General features: G+C 38.9%; 1 protein-coding gene across 1 annotated transcript; it reads left to right on the top strand.

Moving 5' to 3' along the window:
• Positions 1-8,904: 8,904 nt before the first annotated feature.
• On the top strand, positions 8,905-10,806 carry LOC5580122 (protein quiver). The gene is made up of 3 exons (XM_021843647.1): positions 8,905-9,196; positions 10,006-10,179; positions 10,421-10,806. Exons 1-3 carry the CDS (start codon positions 9,121-9,123, stop codon positions 10,630-10,632), a joined length of 462 nt encoding a protein of 153 aa, XP_021699339.1. The 5' UTR covers positions 8,905-9,120; the 3' UTR covers positions 10,633-10,806.
• The last annotated feature ends 5,097 nt before the right edge of the window (positions 10,807-15,903 follow it).

Raw genomic sequence — 15,903 nt, 5'->3', positions numbered from 1 at the left:
GTAACTAACGACATAAACATAAAAAGAATAAAATGTAAGGGGTTGATCTTGTTACCAGACAATAATATAAATTTAACGAACGAACGGATTGCCAACTCCGACAGTGGCTGGCGAGCGTGCCATGCACAGCGAGGGCACGAACCACACAGTGTCTCAACGCTTCGGCAAACCAAAAAGAGAAACGCTTAACGCGAACGCTTCCCTTCCAGTCGCACGCATAGGCCAGGGGAAGTGGTTCACCTAGAGTGAATTTCTGTCAGAGAAAAAGTAGATTTTGTATGAGATTTGACAGAAAAATGAATGACAAGTTCATCCACTTCTCCTGGCCTATGCTCGCTACACCGCCACTGGTCGCTGCTCGAAACATTCTCGCGCTAATTTTTTTAGCAACATTTTGCCTTATTATTGATTTAACAAACGGAATGCTCAAAAATTCGTCGAGGGCCCCCTCTTTCTTACCTCCCCCTATCTTATTCGTTTCGACCAAACAGCCAGGTTTCCAAAACAACGAATTTCTCCCGACTATTGCAGCCAATGTGTTATAGTGAATCACTTTTTCGAATGCTCTTAACTAGGACGTAAGAAACATTGTACATTTGTCTTTAAATTTAGTTTTTCGCCATTATTAACATTTACTTTTTTTAAGTTTCTGTACAAAAAGAAATTATAATTTCATATATTTCGGTCCCAAAGCTAGCAATCCAAAGAATTTTTGTGCTCTTTCGTTCTAATTTTGGTAATCTTTTACTCAAAATTGACTGTACAGCAAACAATGAACAGAGCTACAACGAAAAAGAAAGGTAGAATCTATGCCAAAAAAGTACTAGTTAAGTTTAGCAAATAAGTTCAGTTAGCCTTCGGTTAGAATGGTAGGATTAACGATTTTCTTAGTTGCCAAGAGCCCCGTTGACAATTGTATTAACTTTATGAACAAGATGTTTATGATTTTTCACCTCTTCCAAAGATTAGGTTTCGTTCGCAGTAATTTTTAGCGTGGAATATTTGTGCCAATACCGAAAAAAAAACAAGAATCGAACGGATGTTTTCCGACCAAGCGTGAACGTTGTTTCTATTTGATGTCTTATTTTAGTTTTTGCAATAACACACACGGAAAATTAGCAACGTGGCGAGATATCCAGCAACAAGGAATCAAAACGCATGAACAAACAATGAAAAGAAAATAATGGTTACTCGATGGAGATGTAATTCAAAGTCAAGTAAAAAGTGGAAACAAAAAGTATGTCTTTAAGTATATGAAAAAAATTTAAAATATATTATATATACAAAAATAAAATAATTATGAAAAAATGAGTAATTCGTTTTTTGAGACTGGAATTATCTGAAACGCAAATATGATGACATACCTAAGGCAGCGTCTAACTGCAATGCCCAAATGAATTAAATGCCTTAACAAACATTGTTCAATTGAAGTTTTATTGAATTTAATCTTTGACCCAATTTTCCTAATGTTCCCTTCAGATATTACTCGGAAGATTTGTACAGAAGTTCGTATACTGCTTTTCATAATGATATGGTCACCCAGAATTTTTCGTATACCTACCTGGTTACGTAGTCCGTCATAGACCCTATTCACAGCCACAACACGTCTTTTCACTTCGCGGAAAACGTCGTTGTCACAAGTGTTCCAAGATAAACAAACTCTTTAACAACTTCAACACTACCTAAGCACCTACACCACCGAGTCTACATCTGTATCCACCTGCAACCATGTACATCGTTTTGGTAGAATTAATGGTAAGGCCTGTCCTCGCTGTCTCCCTCTTCAGAGGATAGCCTTTTTAACCTCTCCTATGGTCGGTGAATCCACAGCTTGGTCGTCAACACCAATATTCATCCTGTTTTCGCCACATTTACATTTTCACCGTTCAACAATGGATTACATGCATGGCTTCAATCGCTACTCACCACATAGTGACGCACATGCGCTAGTATCTATGCACGAAAAATCGCTAAAAGGTAACGCGAAAAATAGTTGTATGGCGAAAAGCATCTAACGAATTACTTCCCAAAATAGGGTCCTAAAGGCCTGTCCCAACTTTAATGCCAAACGCTTAAGTTTAGGCCAAAAACACATGTTTACTCAATTTTTTAATGTTTTTTCTTTAGCTCAAGTCCAATAAACATGTTCTTAGATTTTGTCACACTTCTTGGCATAAACTCAAATTTTGGGTGTATTTTGCTTTCCGTGTCCCTTCCGAAATGTCAGATAGGAACAACCCCAGTATTAAAACTAAAAGCCCTGTGGTGTTTTTGTCGATTAAGCGAACGTCAAACATGATCAAAAGTGTCAAGGTTCATTTATGGACCCATTTTTTTTAATTTAAGTTTAAATATGATGTAGCCGTTATTTGAGCGGGAAAAATTGCTAAAATAGTTGCAGTAACATGTTCTTTCGTGTCATTAAATAAAAACAAGATTTCATTAAACATTTTAGGACCCAATTGGGAACTATTTTTGAAAAAATATTTGGTACCGGTTGTTCGAGATGATAATGACTATCACGCCTACCAAATAGTTTTCGATTAATGCTTTCATTTACGAGCAATTTGAAGTTAGATGCCTTTCACCATACAAAATAAAACGAGAAAACTTCTGCTGATTAACTGTGGACAAGAGAATAGCAGGTAATCCTTTGCTGAAAGTGCTCTTTCCACCATGCAGCCATCGCCGTTTTATCGGTCAGCATATTTCCTTCTCGACCATTCCACATGGCGGGCACTGATACGGTATTTTGCCATGCGCTATTGACCGTTATATAAAATCTCCGCACATCATTCCGGTGCATGCTATCTTGAGCTTCAGCCACCACACTTCCTTCGTGCTGCCTTTTCTTTCTGTGGTGGGTTCGCTTTTCTTCGGCTCTCGCCACCCTGTACCGCTCTCTCTTCTGTCGGGTAGCGGCCACAAGCATACGGCTTCCGACGACATTCTTCATTTCTATCTCTCTCTGGCACTGTTCATTCAACCAGTTGTTTCGTCTTCCTCGTTCACCAGTGCCAATCACTTCGCGAACCGTTAACACAGCTTCGTAGGTAGGGTCCCACATGCTGTCGACATCTCCAGAAACATTGATTCTTAACTGCTCGTCAAGATGCTGGCGTTACTGTGCAGCTACCTCTTGGGTGTCACCAGGTGTGTTTGCGAATATTCTTGCGTGTGCCTTGCTGATTGCCATCCTTCTAGCAGCAGGTTTCCAATAGTATCCTAAAACTTTTGATGAAATCTTGTTTTTATTTAACACGAAAAAGCATGTTACTGCAACTACTTTAGCAATTTTTTCCGCTCTAATAACGGCGGCTATATCATATTTAAACTTCAATTCAGAAATTCGGTGCATAAATGAACCTTGACACTTAAGATCATGTTTGACGTTCGCTTAGTCGACAAAAACACCACAGGGGTTTTAGTTTTAGCACTGGGGTTGTTCCTATCTGACATTTCGGAAGGGACACGGAAAACAAAATACAACCAACCCTATTGTTGGCCTTCATTCGTTATCGGATGTACAACGTGTACGACACAGCATTGCCCATTTGTTATTTACATGATGACCACCTTTAAGGGCTTTGGACCTATAGCTTTAGTTCTCAATAGTTTCAAATTCATTCGGACATGCTACTAGCAGTCATGCGCTAGCGGTGTTAGTTATTGATGATGAGATTATTAGAGATGGATTGAATCCTAACAGATTTATAAAAGCATTGTCAACTAATCGTTCCACTAGTTCGTTCGATTGCGGACGATATGGTGCTGTCCTAAGATGCTGTATTCCGTGACCTTGGCAGAACGTCTGAAATTCGTGACTGACGAACTGGGGTCCGTTGTCCAACACGATGGTTTCCGGTATGCCAAAAGTAGATGTCCGGTATGCCAAAAGATGGATTTCGAAATCGTAGTTGAGTATTATAAACCCCCATCGCTGCAGTCGGTTGGTGGTGTGCAACGGAATGCCCTTTTTCGAACCGACGATTAGGGTTCATTCAAATATTACGTAACGCAAAATTTGCCAATTTTGGACCCCCTCCCTCCCCCACGTAACAGCTTTTGTATGGAAATTTTTAAATTTTTGTATGAACCGTAACACTATGTCAGACCCCCTCCCTCCCCCTGTTGCGTTACGTAATATTTGAACAATCCCTTACCAAGAGCAGTTTATGATCCGTTTGCAGCGTGTAGTGGTGTCCTAAAAATAAATTTATTGAACTTCGTCACCGCGTAGACCAGAGCCAGTGTTTCCTTCTCCGGTTGTCCATAACCAAGGTGTGTGCATTTTACTCTGTAGCCAGAGTAAGGTGTAATCACTTGGCGAAAGCGGCTAGGAGGCCATCTTTAACTTGCTGGCCGTTTTGTTTACAAAAATTACTGCCTTGCCTGGATGATGCTGAAACTGAAACTAACTGTGCTGCCATCAATGCGGACGAAATTGTCAAAAAAGAAAAAAAAGAGTAGAACACACAAGGAGCAGGGGCGACCAGATTAGAATAATTCTTGACAACACTGTTTCTCCAACCAATCAGGAGTCAATCTCTCGACTACCTGTCTCAGATGTTTGTAAACAAAACGGCCAGCCCTTCCTCACCTACCCTGGCTGGTTTTCTCCACAAAGTGAGCATAATAGGACACCTTAGAGAATTGGACCCGCCTTGTTCATAACCTTGCTCAGCGGGTGAGAGCGAGCGAGAAGCATGCTGAACTTCCTTGTTTTTGCCATCCGGGAATTTGTGCAGCATCACCGCATCAATACCGGTGTTGTAGGCATCTGCTGCACCCATCATAGTAGCGTCTGATCGTAGTGCGTCGACAATAGTTCCTGCACTGCAGAATAGCATTGAATTTTTCGAACGCTTGCTGGCATTCGACGTTCCACTGCTACTTCACATCCTTCTACAGTAGCTGGCCCATTGGGTGGCTAAGCTTGTGGATGTTGTGCACAAATGTAGAAATTAACGTCACCGAGAAACGAGCGAAGTTCGGTCGATGAAGGGGCGAAGTCTCTGGAAAGCTTGGGCAGGATGCCCAAGGGACCATCGACTCATAGAAATATCGAGCAATGGAACAGCAATCCTTTGGAAAGCTGCTTCTAGGGACCATCATAGTAACCATGATTTTTTTTTTTAGTATGGTTCCATGAGTCGATATCGAGTCATTGAACATGGAGGTATCACTGTAGTTTACATAGCGGCTGTGTGAAGCATGTTCCAACTTCCGTAGGAGAAGATGTACCTTGGCTACTTCGTCGAGATTCCGAGCGTCATTGTCGAAAAGGCCGGACTTTTTGAATGTGATTCCGTTTTCGGCACAATTTCGCTGATGTTGGATGATAGCGACTCTAGAACTTTTTCCTGGTTGACTGGCGTCGGCGTGGCCAATCGTTGAAGTAGCCATTTGCAGCATCGCTTACTGCATTTCCCCACCGTTTGCGTTGATCGAATTTGTCGCCATTTACGCGTCTACTCGAGCTCGTTGCGTAAAGCCAGAGGGATGACATCATAGTTTTTTAATATGGTATTTGACAAGGCTTGTTGTGCCTTCTTATCGGGAGCATAAATTTATACTCCAGTTGCAATTCTCACGCACACTCATATATTTGTTGAATGTTTACCTTCCGTATAAGAGAAAATGGGACAAAATGCGCCAAACAAGACAAAACCTGCGCATAGATGGTATGTGCGAATGTGCATTGAAAGTCTTCGTTTTTCTTAACAGTGGTTTTAGCCGCGTTAGTAATGGCATTTAGCCATCGATCCCGTGCATCGATATTGGTTGGAAACTTATGATGCGAAATGTTATCATCGTTATAATTGTTCTTCAGATTATAAAAATCGACACCGCAAGAAGGAAAACAACACTTCATTGTGCTTTTCACGATAATAGAAATGCAACTTACTTTTATTTTAAACCGCGAGCTACGCTATGGAAATAATAACGAACAATATGCATAGATTTTGGGTGCCTAGGTTCGTTTTCTCACATACACACCAGCTGCATTGCCCGAATAAAAAATACAATACAAAAACAATATAACGTATTGAAACAGTACCATTCAATATATTGGAAATACAATACAGTATATTGTAAAATGACAATACAATTACAGTACAATATATTGTTTTGAACAGTTCACTGTATGGTATGAGATTTTTGCAATATAATGTATGGGTGGTTAAGTATCGTAACAATACAAATATAGATATTTTCTCATACAAACATTTTGAAAATACAATACGATATATTGTTCATGTATTGTCTTGATAAGCAATTGGTGTATTGTTGTACAATACAAAAACAATTCAACAAACTGTATCATGGTTGCATTTGTCGTTACAGCTAATGTCAAGTGTCTTCTAAAAAACTACTTATTTTTACTTATTGAATATTTTCCACCCAACATTTTTTGCTTTTTGAACTTGTTTTGTTTATTTCTTTCAGCAAAGCTACATAGAAAAAAGCAACAGTTGTTTTACGCGAAAATAGGAATTCGACCAAAATTGTAAGGTATAAAACCAATTAAAAACAATACAATGTTCTGTTACAATATATTATACTGTTTTTGAATTGTATATCCAAACATGAATAATATTGCTTCGACATTCAATTACAATACGCTGTATTGTATCCAATACGTTATATTGTACATTAATGGTTTATTCCATGCACTGAATGATACGTTTTTATCCGGGTGCTTATAGCCTAATAGTATTGTAAGCGCTGCTTGCGTTCGATAAGAGGCAACAAAATATGGCCATCATATCGGCCCCTGGCGTAAAGCAGTCTTCTTCGCATTTTAAGTCGTCGCTAAAAAAATGTTGTGTTTTAAAAACGTGGTTTTTAACTAACCTAAAAGTTAATTTTATTAAGTCTTTACTACTCTACGGTTCACGGCAAAAGAGACCGAGTTATATTTGGGCAACTGGTTGCTGCAATCGAAAATTTGATTGCTTATGGTTGTGGCATCTGTATTCCACATGTCATCCAATCCCGCATAGCAACCATAGTTTCTAGAAGGACCACAGTGGTACCTACCGCGAAAGTCAAAACACAGACAAACAGACGTCACACTCTCACCGATGTCCATCGACCACCTTTTTAACGGCCGCTTCAAATATATGGTAGGTGGCCAATCCACCACCCGCAGCGCTCGCATCGTTTTTGTTCGCGTTTGACGTTTACACACTACCGCCATCTGTTGGTCCATCGGCCAAACACACCGATTTTAGCATTGGGCGTACATGTCATCGTGACTATGATTTTGATCGGGATTTGTTCTAAGTGTTACGTCTGTTTGTCTGTGGTCAAAACGTTCCCATAGCATCGAACTGCTTAGGCGACACATGCAATGTACGCATAAGCAGAGCGATGACCACCAACCGTTTCGACAAATCTGACAGCACAGTCGGTAAGTTATCACCAAGTGCCTTCAGCCTGAAACTGTCTTCTCCACACGTGCATTCATTCTCTCTCTTTCTTTCTCGATACCGATCGTTGTCGATCGCTCACACAATTACATGCATATGATATCCAGCTACCTCCAGTAGGACCTAATGTTAAACGAAACTTTAAATAAACGCCACATTCTATTATCAACCTCAGTCAAGTAGAGTTGAGGATAATTTCACTTCGAAAAACCATTATCAAGGCTGAACGCCTCATGGTTATCGTGTAAAATTCAAATTTAGCACGGTGTACTACGATCACACCTAACAACAAGAACAAAACGGTCTTTTCAATGAAAACCACTATAAAATGCTTTGCTGGTACCTATAAGTGCTTCTGTTAAAACTTATTTGCCGGCAAATTTGTTGGTAATAAATTGCATCTCGAGTCTAGTAAGGTAAAAAGGTGTAATAAGGTGCAATAGCAAATTCATCACTTCTGAAGTTTTTTTATGTCAAGGTATTCCTTATTTAGGTAGTCATGCTCTGCACGCAACTTTCTCTTTCCAGGTTGCTTCAAAGAAGTGTACAAGATGTTTTTTGTAAACGGTCCCAATGTTTACGTTTCAAAAAAAAACCGGGCAATATAAAAAAGGTCCACAGCGTTGTAGAAATGTTTCCACGGAGAATTCCACCATCTGCAGCAAAAGCGATAACTGACGAAGTTTATTCAGCTAATATTTATACATAGCTGCCAATCGTTTGCGATACAGCTGTATTAACGCTAATAGTTCTATTTTTGACAGCTTTCAATTTTTGCTGCGTTCGCTGCTTTAATTTAACTGTTATACAGTAGAAAGCAAATAATCTTGGCTTATAGCGCTAAAATTGTTAGTTGGGATGACAAAATGATAAACCGTTTCATTCAGTTACTTACGACATTATTGTACCAGTGCAAAATCGACTCAAGTAGTGTTTTGTTTTGATTCGTGGTTAAGTCACTTTGTCTCTCCATACAACGGAGCGGTGAAAGTAGCGGTTAGGTACCGAAAGTTGAAAATCTTACTTACGCCGTTTTGTAAAATCAGGAAATTAAACGTTCCTAAAGTGAAAAATTGCGTTGGTTCAAAGCGGAACGTGTAAAATTTCGTTTTCGAAACACGTAGGATCGATAAAGTTAGTTTGTTACTTGTCTTACTTGAGACTGTTTGAATAAGGTTTCGAGATATATGCGTGAAATTTATAAACAACAAGGCCAGTAAACGTCAAAATCCTACACAAAATTAAAACAGTGCAAAGGTCTATAGTTTAGTGCCACGTTCAATTTAAATTCTCATCTGCACACAGTTCCGCTTTACTATTTATTTTTTGCTCGGGCATCCCAACAGGTAAGTCCCAAAGACTTACCTGACAAATGTGCAATGTTTTGCTTTCGTTCAGAGTGTTTACAGGCACTCTACTTTCGTTGATCGTTCATATGCGCTATGCGATTTGTGAGATGATCGTCTCTCTCTCACCTACACATTCAACGCTCCCCCAAAGAAACCAATCTTGACTTGACAGAAGAAGTACCACGAACACAGAGCGTTGCAGTCACTGCGAGCAGATACCACTCCACTTTTCATCGAATTGATTACTTCCTCGTTGTGTGGCACGTAATAATTGGACACATTCTGGGTGCCAGCTCGTAGATCTACGCACATCCGGAGTAGTATAGAATCTAGCGATGTGGAAACGGTGTGATTTGGCGCTTCTTTCGCTTGGAGTGATACTGCTTTCTAACCAGATCTCCCAGGCCAATGGTAAGTTTTTGATCGCTAAGCTAGAAAGAGACAGCACCTCATCGATTGCGAGTACCGAAATAGCACAAATCAAACACACTAGAAGAGACTGGTTTTAGATCCATCGAAATCGAAAGTATAATATTCTTGATCCTAACAAAAAAGACCTTGAGAATCGGGGTTCGTCGCTTATGCAGCACTCCTTTCCGTTGAAGTCACTCTAAATATCACACCTCATTGGTAGCGCATAAGCGGTTATTATCGTCGTCGTCGTCATCACTACCTACAAGGGCAGGGCTAATAGCGACTTAAGTGACTTTTTTTTAATTCTTTATTAGTATCATTCCAAACATTACATTCATTTCTTATATCTACGTGTTCTGTGTTGGACAACATAATATCATCCTAATTTAGTAAAATAAAATTAAAAAAAAATTAAAACTCACTGGTTACCGAGTGTGTAGTTCATTGTTTTTAAGAACACGAATGGACCTAGATAACAACTATTACCACAGGGGGATAGATGATGGTCTTCTCTTTATCGTAGCATTGTTTAATAACGTGTAAATCCATTGTTTTGCCCACTAGTAACATTAGTTAATTTTTGTTGGTGGCGAATTCGCCAAGGGCGAAGAGCCACTCTAATAAAGATAAATAATAAAAATAATAATTTTTAGTGACCAGGTTAAAAATAGTGAACAAGTCACTAAAAAGTGACTCGCTAACAGCTCTGCAAGGGCATTGTGCTATGTCGGGGGTTCGATGAGGCGAATTGATTCACACAGCTTATGCAAATTCCGTTCAATATGAAACTTTAATCGTCCTAATAGCTCTGCTGAAGCGGTGCTATCAATGCAGATCGCGAGGCGAACTCGGCAGCTGCAAGGATCCATTCACATTCAATGCAACACAGGCAGAGAACGAACGGGGCGTGACGGCCGTTCCATGCGCCTCCGGTTGGTGCGGGAAGGTGATCGAGGGCCAAGGATCCTTCCGGGAGGATGGTGAGTATGGAATCGGGTCCTAATGTTGGCCCTTTTTTGATTCACATCGGCAAGAGGGATTTTTTAAGAGGTAGTGAGCTCGTTTGGCTACAACATGCGTCGCGGAAGAAGATGTGTCGTATTGAAAAACCCCCCATTTCCAAAGTGAATCATAGCAGTGCTGAAGTATAGTTCTTTACTCCATTCGTACAGTTCTCTTCGAAAAAATGTTCACACTTCAACGGTATTTTCTTCATTGTAGATTACGATATGGCGACGCAGCGTATGTGCGTTCAAAGAGGTCCATCGGATTCGGAAGATCGGTGCGCCTATACCGTGTACAACTACAAGAAGGTCTACATGTGCTTCTGCCAAGGTGATCTGTGCAATGGTGATTCGCGAATGTCCACAAATGCTGCAATGATGGCGGCAACGGTGATCAGTGTCCTGGTCACGGTGTTGAGATTTCATTGACTTAGGTGCAACCATCAGTAAGTTGAAAAATCGCAAAAATTAAAACCGTACTCATTGCAAATTGCGTACAGAAGGGATTGTAAAATGTTCATATACATATATTTATTTCTAATGTTTTCTAGAACTAAATAAACGATTCAAAAAGGAGGTATTATTATTATCAAGGCTGATCAATTGTTGTGTAGATCTTTTTTATAAATGCCCATATTCCTAATTTGACAATAACACAAACAACTTCTTGAAATTGAACTTTAGCACAGACTATCTGAGACATAAACAGCTTAAAATGGTTTTTAAGAGTGTCCGCAGTATAATTGTATCAGATACAAAGTGTGTTGTCCTAACATGTCCAACATATGTTGCTAATGCTCAGGGTTGGTAGTGAATGAGTGTCTCAAAAATTAGGAACTTTAAGTAGAAGCGGCGTGTAACTCAAAGAATCATTAGAATCATCATTGATGTGATAGTAGTAGTGTCGCCTTTCCATGTACATTTTCAAAACAAACAAACAAAATATATAACATTTGTGTTAAGCATATTTTAAACACATAGGAAATTTAGTAGATTGACGAGTATTGGAAATCAAAATAAACTCTTCAATCGTAAATATGAAAAGAAAACATGATAATTTAATGAAGGGCAACGGAATTTCTCTGTTTTTTATTGGATTTATCGCATATTTTTGTTATGCACCGGTACGGTTTATGTTTGCAAGAGATGACGGTGTTGCCAGGTGGTTGGTGAAAGATTTTTCTACCATTTGTTATATGCACTGTGGAGATTTTCAATTATTTTGGGTGGTCCAAATTAATAAACTATTAGTATAGTTTTATGCTTCGTAGAGATGGTTTCTGTAATTTGAGAGAATCAAAAAACAAACAACGTATGAGTTCCAAGTTTCCATGTTTTGCCCAACCTTTCCGCACAATTAATACAACAGGGAAAAAAAGTTAGATATTTTAAACTATAAACACAGGCATGTCTCAGTGTGCGGCGGCGGCGTCGATTAGCAGCAAGTGAAAACCACCGCCATAATAGTTTTGAGTGTTGCGGTTAATAAAACTTTATAAATATTGTCGCGCGCCCACCAAATTGGAACGCGCGTGTGTGACTCGTACCCGACATAACTGTCATAATAACATGTGTGGCGCTGCATTCTTACGATGTTTATGAACACAGCGAACTATACAAATATTAGTCGCGACTCTTGAAGATTGAGAAAAAATATATCTTATAAAAATGTTTGTCCCTATTTCTGTTGGATCCATAATATTTGATTCCCGTTTGAAATGTGTTCCTTTAAGGAAAGTGAATGAAAGATTTGTTTAGTGGAAGTGTAGTGAACGCAATATGAAATCCAAAACACAAATGCTTGCTGCAGAATGACAATGGAAAAGGTAAGCACCTTCTATTTACAAGTGTAGTTGTGTGAGGCAATGAAATGCGGCATAAGAACGGAGATTTTTTTGAGAATATTGATAATGCTGTATCTGAGAGTGGTGATTTAATATTGAAGTTCCACCTGAAGCATTTTTCTTCGCATAAATTATCCATAAAATGAGCAGTTATATTTCATCGATGCACCAAAAACCAATACTATCATATCAATATGTTAACGATTTTAGGAGAAGCCATTTTGTGATGACGCAGCAAAAAGCCTTACAGACCACAAGCCTGAAAAAGAGACAAAACAGGAACGAAGAAAAAAAAAGAGAATCAGATATTTCCACCAACATTATGCAGGTGCTCTTGAAAGAACATAAGATTACGGTTCCAATGCCACATTATGTCTAAACCAGCAGATTATCGAAATCGAATGTACCTCGGATTTTTTCCGCTAGAGTGCAGTAATTGGGTTATATATTCATAATCGAAAGGTTTTAAAATATTCCATCGGTGAAATTTTGTTTTTTTTTCACCTTTTAGCTATTTTTTAATATACAGCCTATGAAAACACAGCGTAACAAAAATGACACTTTCGCGTGTCTCAAGGATCAAATTATGTGTTTCTAGTAGATTTTGGGTCGCTGAATCTGATGCCGTTCTCAGAAATGTTCCATCACGTCACAATTTTTAGCTACAGGTCGCCAAAGTTGTATAAAACACTGATTTTATTGATGTTTACATGAAATTTAAAGTATGATTTATCAAACTTTTTTGTGATATAATCTACCAAACATGCTAAATAGGACTTGAACTTTCAATTTAGATACAAATCAGTTAAAATTTTACGATTAAAGTTAGGTTAAATCGATTTTTTCAACATGTTTGCAGTCTTCATATAAAATTCTTCGTTTCTCTTATATGGCATAATACAACACTTTTCTGAACCACCAAAAAATAACATTTTACCATCGAAAATATTATGAACTTCGTTGATAATTATTGTTCTATACATAAAGTTTGAATTCTGTGACAAATTGACCAAACAAATTGCCGTACAAGTTGGAAAATGATATTTCTGAAAACGGCAATGGATTCAGCAACCCTTAATTTAGTAAATAGCGGTATTTTGGATCTTGAGACAAAATCGTGTTCCGCAGTGAAATCAATGAAAATCAAGTTTTCCTACACATTTCAGCCCATACAAAATGTATGGGAAAAATTTCACCGATAGAATATTTTGAAACCTTCCGATTATGAAATTATAAACCAAATACTGACATCTAGCGGGGAAAATCCCGAGGTACATTAGATTTTTAAAATCTGCAGCGTGTGCCATATTGGTTGAAAATTTTGGTCGATCCAATGTTGAGAAAATAAGCCATGTTTTCCCGTTTTGGAAAATGCCACGATTTCAAGTAAAAATTTAGTGCCGTTATTTATTTATTTATTATTAGTCAACAGGTAAAATGGTCACCCCAATGACAAAATTCTTAAAACTAAGACATAAAGTAACGAAGTCAAATTTATACTAACATAAGGCACGTCTAAAGTTACACTTATTTCTCTCACGCGATCGGCGATACTTTAAAGTCAAATACAAAATAACACTGATTGAATAAACGCGACATGCTTCGGACAGGTTCGTGAAGGCTATAATTAGTACGAGTGACAGAAAGGTTGAAAAACGAGTGCGTTCGGAGATTGCGGGGCCGTGTATTGATGTCTAGCATGTTGAGCAACGCAGGGCAATCCGTGTTGCCTTGCAGAAGATCGCCAATAAAACAGGCCTTGGCGACGTTGCGCCTTGCTTCGAGAGAGTCGAGGTTAATTAATTGACAGCGGCTACTACAACTAGGCAGGTTCAATGGGTCCCTCCATCTGAGATGACGTAGAGCAAAACGGATGAATTTTCGTTGAACAGCTTCGATGCGCTGAATTTCGTTTTGATTGTACGGTGACCAGACAACCGAAGAATACTCTAATGGACCTATGCACTGGTTCAATATTTGACGTTTGAGCGGTGCCGTGTTATTTACGTGACCATGGCAACCAGTGAATTCGGCACCGCTCAAATGTCAAATTAGTGAACTCGTGCATTGATCCATATAGGGCGTACTATTGAGCAATATAATGATTTCAGGTGATTTCAGGTCTCAAATGTGGCCACAATATTTAAATATACACATTGTGTCAACAGTTGCCCTATTTACGACAAGACATGAAGAACAAACTGTCGCATGATATGGTTTGGTGTAAAAATCGAAATGTCCCCAATGATAGGTTTCTTAGGAAACTATAAGAGATCCCCAAAGTGGCCATTCTAGTTAAATATCCATTTTCGGTCTAAAGTTGACGTATTCATGACTAGACATGTAGAATGAGCCGTTGCACGATGAGTATTGGAGCTCAATTCCAATTGTCCCCAATCATAGGTTCCCTAGGGGACACCCAGTGGTCTCAAAAGTGGCCAATTCAATTAAATTCCCATTTTGAGTCTACAGTTACTTTATTTACGACAAGGCATGAAGAAAGAGCCGTCGCATGATATGTTTTGGTGTAAAAACAGAAATTTCCCCAATGACAGATTCCTCCGGGAAATTTCCTTGGTCCCAAAAGTGGCCACTGTAGTCAATTATCCATTTTAGGTCTACAATAGCCTTATTTAGCACGAGACATGAAAAATGAACCGTCGTACGATATGTATTGGAGTTCAATTTCAATTGTCCTTAATTACAGGTTCCCTCGGGGACATCCGGTGGTCCCGAAAGTAGTCACTGTAGTCAACTATCCATTTTGAGTCTACAGTTGCCCTATTTACGACAAGATATGAAGAATGAGCCGTCGCATGATATGCTTTGGTGTCAAAATCAAAATGTCCCCTATGCAAGGTTCCCCCGGGGCACTTGGCGGTGCCATGACTGGCCAAATCTGTACAAGACTCATTTTCAATTTATAATAGGGTATTTTATGATAAGCTAGGGAGAAAACAATATTGCGCGACATATTTTGAGTGAATAAATTGTTTGATTCCAATTCGGATCCACTGCCGGCACCGATTCCGGGTAAATGGCCATATCTTGGTTGTTTCTGGACCGATCTTAATACTTAGCGCACCAATCGCTTCAGAATTTGATCTTCTATCTTCACGTGTAGTAAAATTTTGATTTTTTAGCCGAGACCTTTGCTAAAAACACGTCATAATTTTACTGCATAAGACATGCTTCCGGAAATCCGGATTATCGCCGGTATCCGATGGTCATAGTTCATCTCCATGGATGCACCTCAAAACTAGATTAGTTGACCCGTCCATTACTTCTTAAAGAATAGAAATCGGTCAATTTTTGTCAAAGTTACAGCATTCCAAAGTTGGCCCAATTTTTTCCTCTCCCTGTGTGTTTGCCTGTGTGTTTGTTATTTTGACAACCCCCTGTATATCAAATATTCCATCATTTGCGATACTTTAAAAATGGGGAGGGTACAATAAAAGGGCGGAGGGCTCCCTGCAAATCTTATTACAACTCTTCATATTGTATTTAAAGTTGAAAACATTATATGGCACATGAATTACGCTGTCCTGAATATAAAACACTGTGTCGGTTTATTGATTAGATTAGATTTTTAAATAAAAAATGCAAAAAGTTCAAATATATTTTAAAAATGACCTAGGGCAGACACGAATATTCTGAAAACGCCATTATTTTTGTTTATTTTTATACTTTCAAGCCCGGGGTGTCCGGTCTCTGTGCATTCAGATCGACTTTTTTGGTCGAACAGTGTTGTGGAACGCCGTACCAAGCAGTAAAGGGCAGCGAAACATGATCTGCAATTTTTACCGACATGCTACGACCAGTTAGATAGGATCTAAGCCAAGTGAGTAAAGTATTA

The sequence above is a fragment of the Aedes aegypti genome, chromosome 1, assembly GCF_002204515.2.
Source record: "Aedes aegypti strain LVP_AGWG chromosome 1, AaegL5.0 Primary Assembly, whole genome shotgun sequence".
Taxonomy (NCBI): domain Eukaryota; kingdom Metazoa; phylum Arthropoda; class Insecta; order Diptera; family Culicidae; genus Aedes; species Aedes aegypti.
Note: the sequence above shows the minus strand (reverse complement) of the source record. Positions and strands in the feature narration are given on the sequence as shown.